This window comes from Schistocerca serialis, chromosome 9, assembly GCF_023864345.2.
Source record: "Schistocerca serialis cubense isolate TAMUIC-IGC-003099 chromosome 9, iqSchSeri2.2, whole genome shotgun sequence".
Taxonomy (NCBI): domain Eukaryota; kingdom Metazoa; phylum Arthropoda; class Insecta; order Orthoptera; family Acrididae; genus Schistocerca; species Schistocerca serialis.
Genome location: NC_064646.1, coordinates 300,288,653 through 300,305,348, shown reverse-complemented (window position 1 = coordinate 300,305,348; position 16,696 = coordinate 300,288,653). Strand labels below are relative to the sequence as shown.

Genomic DNA, 16,696 nt, shown 5'->3' with positions numbered 1-16,696 from the left:
AGCGTATAGGCTGCTCTGCACGACAGGCATGTTGTGCTGGAACCGTATTGGCCTGCCTGTTTTGCAGGGCTCAGACATGTAGGCAGTGTTGTGGGTGTTTATTGAACTGTACTGCACATGCCCATGAGTGTAGCTGGTGAGGGTTGAGATGGACAGAGGAGGGGATGGAAAGAGAAAGGGGGAAGAGGAAATGGACAGAGAGATGAGAGGAGTGGGAGGTGCACTAGGTAGGTGGAAGGTGCAGTGGAAAGAGGGATAGATGGGAATGGAAGAGGGGAGATGGAGATAGAAAGAGAGACGTGGAGGAGAATATGGTCACAGGAAGGAGGAAGGAAGATATGGTCAGAGGTGGAGGAAACTGATAAATATGTGTGGGGGAAGAAGGTGTGTTCAGTGTATGTGCTGACACATACACAGACCAAATTAAGACGAGACAGACAGTAACTGTTAACATATTTATCCTACTGCAGGACAAGACAGTCAGTGCCTTCATGAATAAATGTTTGCGGCTGCTTGTGGAACTATGATTACATCCAGGCTGGGTTTAAACCCAGGGAGTTTGGTGCTCAGGGGAGTATGGTAAAATCATCCTAGTGCCCTTCGAACCTCTCAGATACAATGCAAGCTGTGTGGCATCTTGCATTGCCCTGCTGGTAGAGCATCCCCTGGGTGATCGCGCCATTCTGGAATGGATCAAGAAAAGCATGTATCCATCCTTGGAAACCAGGTCCTCCCCTAAATATAGAGGACTAGGTCCGCAAGGATGGATACATGCTTTTCTTGATCCATTGCGCCTTCCAGAATGGCACGATCACCCAGGGGATGCCACGGAAACGCACCCCAGACGTTAACGCTCCCAACATGGATCCCTCCGAGGATTGCTGCAAGGCCATACACGCCAACGACCATGTACGACGGAGCATAAAATGTGAGGCATGTGACTGGCCACCTGTCACCACTCAGTGGACGACCACTTGCGGTACTGGCGTGCAAATGCCAGGCTTCGTCGCCTACGAACAGTAACGAGAATGGGTGCATGACCCAGGCGTATGCTGTGGAGGCTGAAGCGCAGTCACATTCGCTGAATGTTCGTTGAGGAGAGACTGTTGGTAGCCCGTTGATTAATCGGCCAGTTAGTTGCTCAACAGTTACACCTCTATATGGCTGTACACAATTCCGCACCCGTAGTACACCGCTGTCAAATACGGCCCGTGATGCACTACAGTTGCCTCGGCGTCGGTTTTGGACAGCATCATTTTGGCAAGCAAGGTATACTTTAACCACGGCGGCATGCGAATAGTTCACAAACTTTTTCGTTTCCAAAATGTTTTCAACCTTGATCCCAAAGCCAATGGTCATACCCTTATAAATCTCTCCGTTTCCGCATTACGACGACAACTACACTGTTTTGCACGTCCCCCCCCCCCCCCTCTACATGCTTTATATACCTGCACTGCTAATGCTGCCACCTGCCGTCTGTGAGTTGTTACAAGCTGACGTCGAACATAGGCGAAAAGCCGCATGGAACTTCCGACACTATCTACTAGGTCATTTATATATATTGTGAAAAGCAATGGTCCCATAACACTCCCCGGTGGCACGCCAGAGGTTACTTTAACGTCTGTAGACGTCTCTCCATTGATAACAACATGCTGTGTTCTGTTTGCTAAAAACTCTTCAATCCAGCCACACAGCTGGTCTGATATTCCGTAGGCTCTTACTTTGTTTATCAGGCGACAGTGCGGAACTGTATCGAACGCCTTCCGGAAGTCAAGGAAAAAAGCACCTACCTGGGAGCCTGTATCTAATATTTACTGGGTTAAGTAGTTCTAAATCTAGGGAACTGATGCCCTCAGATGTTAAGTCCCATAGTGCTTAGAGCCATTTGACAGTACCAGCCTGTCGAAGTGACGAGCAAGTGTGTTCTGCCCGCAGGAACCCGACGCGGCAGTCGGAGCACGTGGACCCGCAGTCCGGGGTGCGCGTGGTGGAGGCGTCGCTGGACGTGTCGCGGGAGGACGTGGAGGAGTTCTTCGGCCGCGACAAGCTCAAGTGCGAGTGCGTCGCCTGGAGCTCCCGCGGCCAGGCCAAGTCGCAGCCCGCCGCCGTCGACGTCGCCTGTGAGTAACGCTCCTTCCTTACACCTACATCGGGGATGTCCAGCCTTTTAGCTCATCTGCGGGCAATACGCGCACAATAGACGTACACTACACTTAGATTACACAGATACATAGATATATACACAGCAATAAGAGACGAAGAACAATGGGCACAAATAAACGCACTGACAAACAGTATTTCAAAAGTAACACATGAAGAGTATATGCGAACACGCCTATGTGCAGCGTAACAGAAATCTCCAGAGGATGGACAGCGATACCCACAGTGACAACGAAAATAGTGACAATGAGGAGGAACAGGAGGAGGAAGCTGAGATGTGACAGTAAATAAGCAAAAGTGCTGGCAATCTAGCCAAGCAAACACCAAATGCTGTACATGGATGGGCACCTAAAGTAGTTAATACATAGGACTAATAATAAATAGGATAAGCAGCATTATTTCTCTACTAATAACCATTTGTGTGTCTGTGACTGGCGGTCAATGGCTCGAAGAAACCATTCCAAAGTATTCACCGTCAGTCACATTCGGTGATGGTACTACCAAATCTCTCATCTATCCCATCTTCTAAAAAAAAAATTATTTTTATTTGAACCTTAAATTATTGTTATTTTGAAAAGTATCATTCTTTGTAAATGTTGTAGATAAAACAAAAGGAAAGAAAACTGTAAAAAGATGAAAAACGAAAATTGTAAGATGTACGATCTGTTTTAAACATCAGGTAACAGGTCTATAATTTGGCAATAAATAAATAAATAAAATTATCTGGGCCACACAGCAAGAAGAAGAGCATTTTTGGGACGCATATAAAATACAGTATGTTCTATTTATTTGATGACCGCCTGCCCAGGCTATTGCAGGCCGGTTGCGGAAGGAGCCACTGCTGGTGGAATGAGTCCCGCGAGACTGCATTTTATTTTGTGGTTTTTAGCCTGTAGGCCTGCGCCTCGTCGGCCAGTGTCATTCGAGGAGTAGAACAGGCATCTCAAGTTTGCGAACGCAACAATCGCCAGAGCGAGTTATTCAATTCCACAACGAGTGTTTATTTACGATTCGTATGTGCGTGTAGAGTCCGCTCGCACTGTTCGGAGATTGTTTGAACAGATGTTTCGAGGTGTTCGAGTTCCAAGTCGTGATGCAGTTCAAAGACGGGAAGTCTTCAAGACAAGAAGCGTAAACGACGACGTGCAGTGCTCACAGAAGCTCGTCTCCATACAGTCTGGAAATTTCCCCTATTAAGTCTGTTAGACATCTTTTGCAGCAAACACAAATATTCTAGACCTCTGTAAAAGGAGGTGCTAAGCTGCTTGGGCTAAGGCCCTATAAAGTATCATCAGGAAAAGAATTCCGACCTGGTGATCCTGCGCATAGGGTTAAGTTTTGCGAATGGGTTTTAAAACAAGTTGCATGACGGTGAAATGGATCCTTTCCTCATTCTGTTTTCAGACGAGGTTTGGTTCCATTTACATTGGGTATGTTTACTCCCAAAACTCTCGACCTTTGAGCGCTGATAGACCTCTTGTGCTCCCTACATAATCAGAAAATAGGGGTGTGGTGCGCAGTTAGTGGTGACAGAATAATAGGCCCATTTTTTAATGACTCAGTTATAAGTGAAAGATATGTGCAAAACATTTTGCGTCCTTTTTTCGATGAGCTGAGTGAAAGAGAACGAAGCTTCACATATTTTCAACAGGATTTGCCAAGGAGTCATACGGCCAATGTTTCTTTGAACGCAATTCACGATGTAAGTCTGCAGGCTTTCATGGACGTTGTCACTGAAGTTAAAATCTTCAGGGTTATTAGGCTGCGTCATGTTTCTTCTAAACAGATCGACGTTTCGACCCCTCTGCTGGGATCTTCCTCAGGATCTTCTGGTGTCGACTACTGTTAGAACACTGTCAGAGACGAATGTCGCGTCCTCTTATAAAGGGGAAGTTTTCACGAGTTCGCGCTGGAGAAGTCATAGTATTGGTTAAAATTCATATGGCTACCATTGGTGGGCCATAGTCACAGGCTAATATTCCCACTCTGATGTAGAAGAAGGGGCGTTGTTAGCTAATCTCCTGTGGATACCATTGGCGGCCCATCGTCATTGGGTAGAAAGGCACTATTCCACACTTACGCTGGAGAAGGGTTATTGGTTGAAATTCCTGCTACCGCTATTGTTTGATTTTCACCACTGGGTAGATTCGAAATGGACAGAGCAAGAGAGGGGAAATGTTTACCCAAAATATTATTGTCCGCCGAGGTGACTTGCAGCGCATTGTTTATGCTGCTCACACACCGCGGCCGCGTATTTACTTCCTTGATGGCGGGGAGCCACGATGCCAGAAGCCTATAGTCGTCCTCTCTATTGAAGTTAGATGCATTCTTAGAAATTTCAGCCGCTTCTCGGGAATATTAGCCTATGACTATGGCCCACCAATGGTAGCCATATGAATTTTAACCAAGACTACGACTTCTCCATCACGAACGCGACACTCGTCTCTGACAGTGTTCTAACAGTAGTGGACACCAGTAGATCCTGAGGAAGATCCCAGCAGAGGGGTCGAAACGTCGATCATTTTAGAAGAAACGTGACGTGGCCTAATAACCCAGAAGATTTTAACTTCAATTCACGATGTGTTCGATGAAAGAGTGATACGTAACATCTGGCCCGCTAAAAGACCTGATCTAACTCTGCGATTTTTATTTGTGTGGTGCACTGAAGGACAAATTGCACACAACAAATCCTCAGACGATAGAGGAGCTCAAGGATAATATCCGTGAATCAAGTAATTCAGAGTCTCAGAGAGAATTACATAGTGTGATTAATAATTTCTTGAGTAGATGTCAGAAATGCTTGGTAGTTGTCATCCCCTGCAGTAGTAGACCTTGGTAGTTGTCACCCACTGCAGTAGTAGCCCTTGGGCGGCCTGAGCGAAGCATGTCATCGACAGTTCCTGTCTCTGTGTATCTCCTCCATGTCCGAACAACATTGCTTTGGTCACTCCCAGACGCCTGGACACTTCCCGTGTTGAGACTCCTTCCTGGCACAAAGTAGCAATGCGGGCGCGATCGAACAGCGGTAATTACAGTCTAGGCATGATTGAACTACAGGCTACAGGAGCCGTGTACCTCCTTCCTGGTGGAATGACTGGAAGCGATCGGCTGTCGGACTCCCTCCGTGTAATTGGCGCTGCCCATGCATGGTTGTTTACATCTTTGGACGGATTTAGTGACATCTCTGAACTGTCAAAGGGACTGTGTCTGTGATAAAAGATCCACAGTCAACGTGTATTTTCAAGAGTTCTGGGAACTGGGGTAATGCAAAATTTTTATATTGAGAAGTAGAGATGTAACGGTCCTATAACGCTCCCTTGGGGCATGCCCGGAGTTACTTTTTCCTCTGAAGATGTCTCTGCGTTGCGAACGACATGCTGTTTTCTGTTTGTTAGAAACTCTTCAACCCAATGATACAGTTGGTCCGATATTCTGCACGCTCGTATTTTGTTCATTAGGTGGCAGTATGGCAACTGTATCGAACGCTTGACGGAAGTAAGGAACGCAGCACCTATCTGGCCGCTGTACTGCTTTCTATGTCTCGTAGAACATTCGACGACCAGTATACGTACTGAGTTCTATTAGACAAATATTCCTGGAGCCAGTCACACATCTACGAAAATTCTGGCTATGGTCGCCTACGATATGGTTCAGTGTCGAACGTATTTCAGAAATCTTACAAGAACAATCTACCTGTTCACCTGCACATACAGGGTGAAGCAAAATTCGTGCACCCGGACTTCGCAACGCGATCTCTCACATACTAACAATACAAAAATGACTGTCACAAAATTTTGTGTTACGCGTATTTCCGGCAGTAAATGGACGTCGAAGAGTAGCAGTCTGGCAAAACTGTAACACATATACGGCAACTACCTCTGTCAGCATATTGGTGTAGAATTGTGCGGTTGGTGCAGTGCATAGCGTTTTGGGTTAGTATGTGAGAGGTCGACAGCTTTATTCTGGATCGAGGGGAATTTGTTTTTATTTCCTAAATGTAGCCTGCGTGGTACGTTACCTGGCGTCTTACAACGCTTACAGTCGTTCTTTTACAAAGCATTTGCACTTACGTACAACGAACACAGAAATGGAAGTACAATCGTTTTCATGAGTCGGCTTTTAAAGAAGCCTTTTGCTCGTCGTGGACGCGAATTGTTTCGCATCACTGCATTTACTACATTCCAGACCTGTTTTCTGTGTACCCTCCCCCAATTGTCCATCGATTAGTGCCATTGTACTGCCAAGTTCAGATCCATTAGATTTCGCTAGGAATGTACTATGTAAATGTCAGATACGTGTGACCTAAGAAAAACTTATTCTACAGCATTATACGGCAGAATGAAACTGGCAAATAAAAACAAATACGCCTCGACTCAGAATTGAGTTCTCGACCTCCTGCATGCTAACCCAAAACACTATCCACTGCACTACCTGCACAACACTAGTCGTGTGTGCTGTCAGCGGTAGTTAACGTACATGTGATTGCAGTGTTGCCAGATTGCCGATATTTAAAGGCTGTTTACTGCCGGAGATATTGCGCAGGACGAAGTTTTGTGAGAGACATTTTTGTATTCTAGAATGTGAGGAAAATGGTTCAAATGGCTCCGAGGACTATGGGACTCTACTGCTGAGGTCATTAGTCCCCTAGAACTTAGAACTAGTTAAACCTAACTAACCTAAGGACATCACAAACATCCATGCCCGAGGCAGGATTTGAACCTGCGACCGTAGCGGTCTTGCGGTTCCAGACTGCAGCGCCTTTAACCCCACGGCCACTTCGGCCGGCAGAATGTGAGGAATTACGCTGCAAAGTCCAAGTGCGCGTATTTTTCTTCACCCTGTATAGTTTGCAAGATTTCGAGTGAGAAATCACAATATTACGAACATAATTTAACGGAAAGATAGTTAGGTCGAAGAATGCGTCGTACGCACTAAAGTGACAGAGTAGTCATGTGATGTGCTACCGTTAGTGCTGGTTCACAAATTACAGTGTTCTTGGTCGCTTGGCAGGAGTATGGTACATTCAAGGTGGAAAATATATGCGAAGATATAGCCTAGACTAAAGAACAAAACTGAAGATAGACTGACAGTTTCAAACATCTGTGTACGAATATATAAAAAATTCTGTTGTAAAAAAAGTACTCTTTCTCTGTTCTACAGGGCGTTATTATTATTCTTGATAAATCAATTAAATATTTCCATAGTCGCAAAAGCAAAGTCTGTCTCGCCAATTACACATACCTCCTAAAAAGTATCACGCCTTTTCTCCTGTTCTATTTGTAAGTAATGCACTAATACTGATACGTAGAAGAATAACAACAACATTAAACAAACGGGCTGTAAAAAGTAGGCGCCGCCTACCCGCAGATAAACACGTCTCGGTCCACAACCGGCGGCAAACGCACGCTACTTCCCGTTCGTTTCAGAGAGTCTATATATTCGCCGTGTTTGCCTGGTATCATATGGAAATGAACTGTTGGGCTACCTCTGTTTTGCGAAGCCTATTTGCGTTTGACGAGAAACGCAAACAGCTGACGCTCAAATAACAATGTCGCTGCGACAGCATACAGCAATGTTTTAAAATATGGTCAGCGCCGACCGATACAACAACTAACCGAAAATACGAGCCACTAACTGTTATCGAAAGTTTGATTTGCACTTCCCTGATTGGTTGCAACTTTTTCCTCGTTTCAAGTGCACAAATGTTTCAACTGCGTGTCTCAACGTTGTTAAAAGAGGGGAAACTTTGGCTCTGCACAGTGTATTTACTTTTAAAAAAATTATTTTCTTGATGTCATGTGGAAGCTAAGCGCCCATTAAAAGTGTAGAGGCACCTTCAGAACTGTATTTTACTAATTGCAGTTTCTTTTGTATTGCACGATTTTACTTAACAAGTTTGAGACGCCCGCTAAACCCGCTGGGCAGAACAGGTGACTGGGATTGTGGAAAGGGCCAAATAAGGTTGGCGTCAGTTTCACCTTCTAATTGTAATTTATTGTAATTTAATAACACATTTACAACCAAAATGGCACATAGCCTAACCTTCACCAAATGCAACTTTTTCACGGCTGAAGGCCTCCAAGCAAGAAATCAACAAGATAAAAATCCAATTAAAATAGCAATAAAATAACAAAAAAATATATCACAGCTAGGTGGAAAGCCTTAAAGCAAAGTAGATAGAACAATCATATGCAAGGTGCAACACAAATGGCTGAAGGCCACGTTTCAAAATTTTAAAATATATTACCATTATCTTTCAAAGGCAGAAGGCCGCAATGTTTAAGCTTTAAATATAGTTTTAAGGATAATGTTACAAGACCGAAAGCAACAATTAATTTTGCAAAATTTTTAAGAAAAAATAACCATAAATCTTAAATTTTAAGTAGCTGAAAACAGATAATTAAACATCGGTGGGAAAGACAATAAAGACAACGACACTCAGAAGCCTCCAGGGAGATCGGTCTGCCCTCGTTCACTTAGGTGAGACAGGTGGTGAGCCCAACTACACTTGATGCGTCGGAAACCAACCAGGGGACAGCCACGGACCGACCGACAAGCGACTTGCTTGCCACCGAACGGTACATGAGAATTCAAACACAAAATGTTACAGCCACAAGGCAGAAAGTTCCGCTGGTGCACTCGAATAGTAGTCAACCAATATAGTTAATCCCACACATGGCGGCTAAATTTCAGCCATAGAAACACTCTGTGTTGCTCACAGGAAAACCTCGTCAACAGCGAACCACCGAAACGAACCACACGACATGAATGGACGTGGCTTGGGTACTTTAAACCACTACTCAACTTTGGCGTCCTGGGTCGGTGATCCACGAAGCTCGTAGCGATCGGACAGCTCCACACACACTCCGACACTGCGCAGGGACTGCCAACGGACCCAGCCGACTGCACCTGCACGGAGATCTGATCCGCACCAACTGACCGACCCCTGCTGATCCGTCCACGACTGCTGCTCCGTCGCGACTGCACTGCTGGTGTGTCTCCGACTCACTTCCAAGACACACGACGGCGGAAATACTGGCTCAGACCCAACCATGCAGAGGAAACATGCCTACTGGCTAAACGACATCCCTGCTCCAGGAAAGGGCCTACCCAAGTTCCACAAGATGGTAATTGAAGGGGGCCAGAAGCGCTCAGAGAACCAGTTACACGTCGCCCGATGAGACGGAGCATTGCCCTCAGAATACCGGCAGCATCTAAAATAGTCGTCATTGGAAATAACGCCAACTACACACACAACCTGACAAACACTTGCACGAAGACCTGAACCATACCCATCAGTCACTAAGCGCGCACGAAGACAAATCGGGAGTCGATACACACACACACACACACACACACACACACAGCCCACTCACGAACGATCGGTGAGCCAAAACGCGTCGTCCGGTAGGGCGACCGACCGACGACCCACCAAGACCGTGGCCCGGCTCAGGTGATGCGTGGCGGCAGTGGTTGGACCAGCCATGTCGGTGCAGACCTCACTGCTGCTCCAACCCGACTGCACCAGTGCCGCATTGCAACTCCCCGACTGGCAGGTCCGGACTGCGCTCCAGACGCGTTCCAACTGACTGACAACCCAAACTCGCAACCCGATCTCTTCTACGACAGACAGCGACCGGGAAGTAATAGCGGTCAAAGATATTACGAGAGGGGAGATACCTATACGTGCTGCTAGCGCCGCTCACGGGCAGGAAAAGCAGCAACTCAGTGACAGTAGTAATTTAAATTAACGTAGTGACGTGGAAGTACGTTAAAAACAGGGTGAAAAATACATGATGGCGGGAACACGAGCCACGCACGGCTCAAAGTTCAAAACGTTAAGTCCCCTCCTACGGAGGCATATTTGGCACTTCTGTCGAACTAAAAGTCTCCTGTATAGATACCGGGTGGCTGCAGTTACACAAAGGGTGAACACACTGAAGTTCTAGTGTAAGACCCAGTTTCGTCGTCATGCTATGAGTTATCCAGTCAGAGATAAGCAGCAATCACAGTACGAGTTAGCAGCGCAGGTCGTCAACAGAATGGTAGCGAGCGCTTATCTGGGAAACATGCAGGGATGAAAGACGGGACTGAGTTGTTGTCGCTGCGTGGGCAGCTTCATTCCTCCTCGGAGACCGCGACATTACGCCATGTGACGTGACATGGCGAAGGCGGCGTACTGCGAGTACGTGGCGCTGTCTGTTGTAGGATCCAGACGTTGTCTATAGCAGTATACGCTAGGAAATATGAATGCCTCTGCTATCAAATCATTCCATCTTCTAGCAGGGGAAAAAGAACTGAAACACTAGATTTGCGAATCGGACAGCTTTCTTCCGTACGTTTTCCTGCAAAAACCGTGCCACACTCGTAACCAGGTACTACAGTCAATTTAGAGATACTACTTTGCTGTCGTGAGGCAGCGCTTCTATAAATATTTCGCCACTGTCATCCTAATAGAACTGCCAACGTGCATAATTTAAACGTAGATATCCTCGGTGTAGCGAGACAGCTTAAATGACTTAATAAAGGCTAGGTCTCCAGTCCAGACTGTATACCAGTGAGGCTGTTTCAGAGTACGTTGATACAGTAGATACATATTTAGCAATCATGTACAACCGCTAGCTAGTCGAAAGATCCGTAGCTAAAGAATGGAAAGTTGTACAGGTCAGACGAGTATTTAGAAAAGGAAATAGAAGTAATCCTCTGAATTACAGACCCTTATCATTGACATCGATTTGCATCAGGATTTTGGAACATATACTGTGTCCGAACATTATGAATTACCTTGAAGAAAACGTTTTATTGAAGAATAACGAACACGGATTCACAAAATGTCATTCTTGTGAAACACAACCAGCTCTTTACTCTCACGAAGTAATGAGTGCTATCAACAGGGGATCTCCAATTAACTCTCTATTAGTTGACTTCCACAAGGCTTTCGACACCGTTCCTTACAGGCGATTTCTAATTAAACTGCGTGCCTTCATAGCTTCGTCTCTGTTGTGCGATTGGATTCGTGATCGCCTGTGGGGAAGGTCACAGTTCGTAGTAATTGAAAGAAAGCCATCGAGTAAAGCGGAAGTAATATCTGGAGTTCCCCAAGGGTATGTTACAGACCCTCTGTTGTTCCTAATATATATAGACGATTTAGGTCTATCTGAGCAGTCCTCTTAGACTGTTTGCAGATGATGCTGTCATTTGCCGTCTTGTAAAGTTGTCAGATGATCGAAACCAATTGACAAATTCCTTAGACAACATACCTGTACGGTGAGAAAACTGGCAATTGAAACTAAATAATGGAAAGTGTGAAGTCATCCACAAATCTAAAGGCCGTAAATTCAACTAAATACTTAAGAATAACTTAAATTGAAACTATCACGTAGCAAATGTTGCGGGTAAAGCGAACCAAAGGCTGCGATTTATTGGCAGAACACTTAGAAAATGCAACAGGTCTACTATAAACAGACTGCCTACACTACACTTGTACTTCCTCTTCTGGAGTAGTGGTGCATTGGTGCACAGTTTGGGATCCGCGTAAAGTGGGACTGACGTAGGAAATCGAAAAAGTTCAAAGAAGGGCTGTTTTTTTTTTTTTTTTTTTTTTTGTATGATCACCAAATAGGGGAGACAATGCCCACGAACTGGGGTAGCAATCACTGAAACGAAGGCGGTTTTCGTTGCGGCAGGACCTTCTCATAAAATTTCGATCACCAAGATTCACCTACGAATGCGAAAATATTTTGTTGGCACCTATCTACATAGGGGAAAATGATAATCATAATAAAATAAGAGAAGACAGAGCTCGCATAGAGATATTTAAGTGTTCATTTCTCCCGCACGCTTTTCGAAAGTCGAACGATAGAGAAACACCGTCAAGGTGGTTCGGTGAAACATCTACCAGGCAGTTAACTGTGAACTGCAGACTAATCACGAAATATAGAATTATAAGACATGTTCTAAGCCGGCCGCGGTGGTCTCGTGGTTCTAGGCGAGCAGTCCGGAACCGCGGGACTGCTACGGTCGCAGGTTCGAATCCTGCCTCGGGCATGGATGTGTGTGATGTCCTTAGGTTAGTTAGGCTTAAGTAGTTCTAAGTTCTAGGGGACTGATGACCACAGAAGTTAAGTCCTATAGTGCTCAGAGCCATTTGAACCATTTTTTTGAACATGTTCTAAAGATATTACGTGTATGTCTGTGTCCTGTAGACATCTGGGATGAGCACTTGGCCAGTACAGTATTACGAGTTTGCTTACATTATTGTGAACGGACAAGAAATGAAAGTTTGAGGAGGAAACCACTTGTTGGTATCTTCCCTACTCTTCTCGATTAAGATCAAAGGAGCCGCCACGATTAATGCCCGACAGACCAAAAGGAGTCATCAACGTCACGTTCTGTCGTTCGGAGAGAAAGGATCAAATGTACGCGATTAAAATTTCTTACTCGCTGTGATTCAACCCTCGCAACAGCTAAGCCGAGCGCTACTGTATTAGAGTATCAGTGACCACGGCTACTGAGGTTGGTTGGTTTTGTATGTGTCTCCGACAGAATTCTGTAACCACAGCGGAATTGTGTTTACTGGAGTAGAAAACAAAACAAAACCAGTATTCATACTAACAGGGCTATTGGTCACCATTCTTTAACGCAGCGCAGCATGGATTGGACACCATCTCGCTCACCGCACGAGCAATTTTCTGTCGCAGCACATTTTATTTTTTTCCGAATTTCGCGTTATACTCGTCTCAGATACACACAGGATTTCGCTCCTAAGCACAGACGCAAAATTTGTTCCTTAATTTCTGGTCAGCCTATAATACCAGCAGATTTCGTTTAGTTTGCGGTAGTTTTCAGATCTGTTTCTTGCACGATAGGTTGACACTTTGTATTCTGTTCAGCAGAGAGATATCTAGTTTTCGTACCACACCAGTTCAGACTTATAGTTCAGCTATTATTCCCCTTCATAACTTTCCTCATTGCTTTTGACCTCCTTTGAACCATCTACAACTTGAGTTGCGACTGCATGTACTAGTTCATTCGATTTAAAAGTTGTAAATATCCCTTGACGTCCTTCACTGCTGTACTTTTAATTCCCTCCTTCACCAGCCAGTTTCTTAATTCATCACTTCTTTTACATTTAAATCCGGACATTTTAGGTTAGGATTTTCTATGACTGTTACGAATATTAATTGAAGCCACAAGTTTACTGTTACAAGTCACAACGGATTTTTATTTCTACGGCACATTTCGAAGGATTACACGTCCATCATCAAGTTTATTTATGCCAATAAGTAAAACGAACGTGTATTGCATGCCCGACTTTTGGATAATCTGAGACACTGATAGTATGTTGCCCAACCGTCGAACACACAATACGTACGCGTACTGGGAAGATTAATAAACTTTGAATGGTTGCAGTAATCTTTAGTTTCCATCACAAGTTAGGCGGTGAAATATCCTGGCAGATAAAAACTGTGTGCCGGACAAGGACTCGAACCTGGGACCTCAGTCATTCGCGGGCGAGTGCCCTACCGACTAAATTATTGAAGCACGACTGGCGGCTTTACTTTCACCAGTACCTCATCTCCCAACTTCCGAACTTCGCTGAAGTTTTCCCCCATACCTTATGGCAAAGAAAAAAGTCCTACTTTCGAGTCCCCGTATGGCACACAGTTTTGATCTGCCAGGAAGTTTCAGGTCAGCCCACACTCCACTGCAGAGTAAACATTCATTCTGAAAGTTTGGCAGTAATTATAAATTGAGCAGTAATTGTTTCCTCGAGATTTTTCTGTTTTCACGCATTGTATACCCTCAAAATAACGGTCGTTAAATGCGTCCTGTGAGTTATATATATGAATTGGGAGCTCAGGAAACGGACCCTGCCATTACTGAGACATAATACGTGGAACTTCTGCATTATCTGTGTTTAACTAACAAGTTCCCAGATGATGTTCTGTAGCTGGCACCATCTGTGGCCACTCACCGATTTTGGCCTCTGTCGACGTCTCGTCGGCGGTCGCTCGGAAGCGTCCTTGCAGACCCTCCGCTGGCGCTATCCCGGCGCCTCCAGGGGCTGCGCCGTTATCTCTGAAGGAACGCCCCTACAAACAGAGGTTTGACTGCCAACACATTCTTCCTATCTGCCCGAGCTCACCGTCCGCTTACTGACCTCTCTATTCCGAGAACTTTATCAACCGGTCTCTCATGAGACGGAAACAAACTTTCAAGATAACATTTGTTTGCATAGCGGCAACGAACGAATTTCATTGACGGTAAACATATTTCCGCCACCTACTGCTTCGACACAAAAGAAACGAGACCACAAAATGCTAAGTAGCTATTCTTTGAGTAGCATTTACATGCGACAGTTTTTCGACCGTGAAGAGAAGTGCGTCCCTGAATTGTTGCAGTTTGTTCAAACCACGCAGTAGCCGAATCGTATTCTCTCGTGCCGTCGGGAAACGCACTGCTGGCCATCAAACTTGTCGCACCAGGAGGATAACAAATAACGAAAATTTATTTATTGCGCACTTACATTATACTAGACGGAATGCATGATTAAATTTGTAGGTGATTTGGGAATATACAGGGAACGAAATAAGGCACATCGAACTGCCGTCTCGAGCACCGACAATGACTCTACGCCGACTCATCGAGTCGCACTGATCTTGGATGACAGATACGGGTTTGGGTTCAGGTACGTTGGCCGAGTTTACGTCCCAAGAGTGAAACACGGCGGAGGTTCTGTGGTGATCTGGGCAGCAATATCGTGGTATTCTGTGGGTCCCATAGTTACTCTACACGCTCGCATTGCTGCCAAGAACTATGTCACCGTTTTGGCTGGTTGTGTTTTCTTTTCCCCACGTTTCTTTCCAGGACGATAGAGCCCCTTTTCAGCACAGGTCGCTGCGTCCAGGACTCGTTTTGTGGACACGAGGATGAAATGTCGCGTCTCCTCTGTCCATCACAGTCACCAGATATCATTACTATTGAGCCGTTGTAGTGTACTATGCAGAGAGCGTGGTCGCCATCCATCACCATTACCTAAACTTGTCACTATTTTGCAGGAATAATACTTAAAAAAAGATTCCCTTTAGAACCATACAGCACCTGTATTTATCCATTCCGAAACGGCTGCGTTTTGAATGCCAATGGATTTCGTACACTGTCTTAATCGTGGTAAAATGTTGTGTTTTTGGTGTTTGGTATTCCCACATTTTTGTCCAACTCCTGTAAGTCAGAACAGAATATGGAATAAAGAGTTTTGCGTGTTAGTGGAAGGTAACGTCACGGAGGACTCGGAGCCACTAGCTTCAACACGTCCAACGTTTGTGCGGACCATAGGTTACCGTATTTTGTACCGAATGCCACTCACGCCCACATGATGTCAACAAACCCAGCCTGGCATCATTCGTTCTACTCTGGGGCTCCTTATACAGATATGTCCGTAGTGCTGTTGCTCACAGATGTGGGACTCGTAAGAAAAGACGAAATGGTGGGACTTCAGTGTCCAGTGGTCTCGCTTAGCGCACCGCCGTCAGCGCGCCTCCGTCTGATGCAGCGTCAAAGAGGCTGCCACAATGGTCGCCGTGCTGCCGCACGTGCTGATCCAGATGTTGCACTGTCGGTGCGGATACTTGTCTTTCTACGAAGAAGCCCGTTTCCTGACAAGCTACGTGATGTGGCTGTCGATGCAGGAGGCGCGAGTGAATGTGATGTTCGTCCTCTCGGGCGTTAGATGCGTGGGTCAAATAGATCATGTATGGTGTTGAAGACGGCCCTCCTGAAGCTATCGATTGAAAATATCGCAAGACAGTCATGGTATCCAGACCTACGCAAGCAGCAATAGCGCGAAACAATAAACCACAGTGTCAATTGGCTACGATGCGGCAAATGCCAATACGTACTGCAGTTTATTGGCACGAATTGTCTGCGAAGCCGCGACAGCAACCCGCTTTGCAAATCTGTTCATTTGGTTGCTTACGTGCAGGCGTGAACTCATTCGATGCGAGAATACGGCGAAGAGAGTTGGATGACAGCATAACCTTCAGGTGGAGTCTATGATTTGCAATAATATGCAGCAAACTCCCACTGGTTCTCTGATGACCTGTCGTGGGACATTTACGACTCAATGGTAGTGAAAGGGCTAAAGTTCATAGCTACATATCTCACTTCTCTCTGTTTCTTTCCGGTTCAAACACAATTTCACTCCAATTGGTATCATTATAAAATCATTTCTTCTTGGGAATTCAGTGTTCTTTCGGTCTCCGACAACGCACATTGCATTCCATCGAGATTACAGCTACCTGCCCCACTGCATTTGGCGTCGATTTGACGTCTTCTTCTTGATAGCTGTGACCTCTGTTGACCACTGAATGAACGACTCCTATACACATGAATATAAAAACAGTATATTATCGGCAGTAACTTTCTTTCGACTCGCCGACTTTTACCATAACTTTTCCTATCGAGTATCGCAAGTGTTTCGCCTTCTTTCCAGTGGAATACTTCAACATTTCAAAGCGTAAGCACACGACATGAG

The 16,696-nt window shown here is 45.3% G+C and overlaps 1 protein-coding gene across 1 annotated transcript in view; it reads left to right on the top strand.

Moving 5' to 3' along the window:
• The window catches only part of LOC126418624 (netrin receptor UNC5C), a 346,615-nt gene that overhangs the window by 149,269 nt on the left and 180,650 nt on the right, over nucleotides 1-16,696 (top strand). Inside the window, exon 4 of the mRNA XM_050085470.1 lies at nucleotides 1,936-2,120. Within this exon, the coding sequence (XP_049941427.1) occupies nucleotides 1,936-2,120 (185 nt within the window). The remainder of the gene's footprint in view (nucleotides 1-1,935; nucleotides 2,121-16,696) is intronic.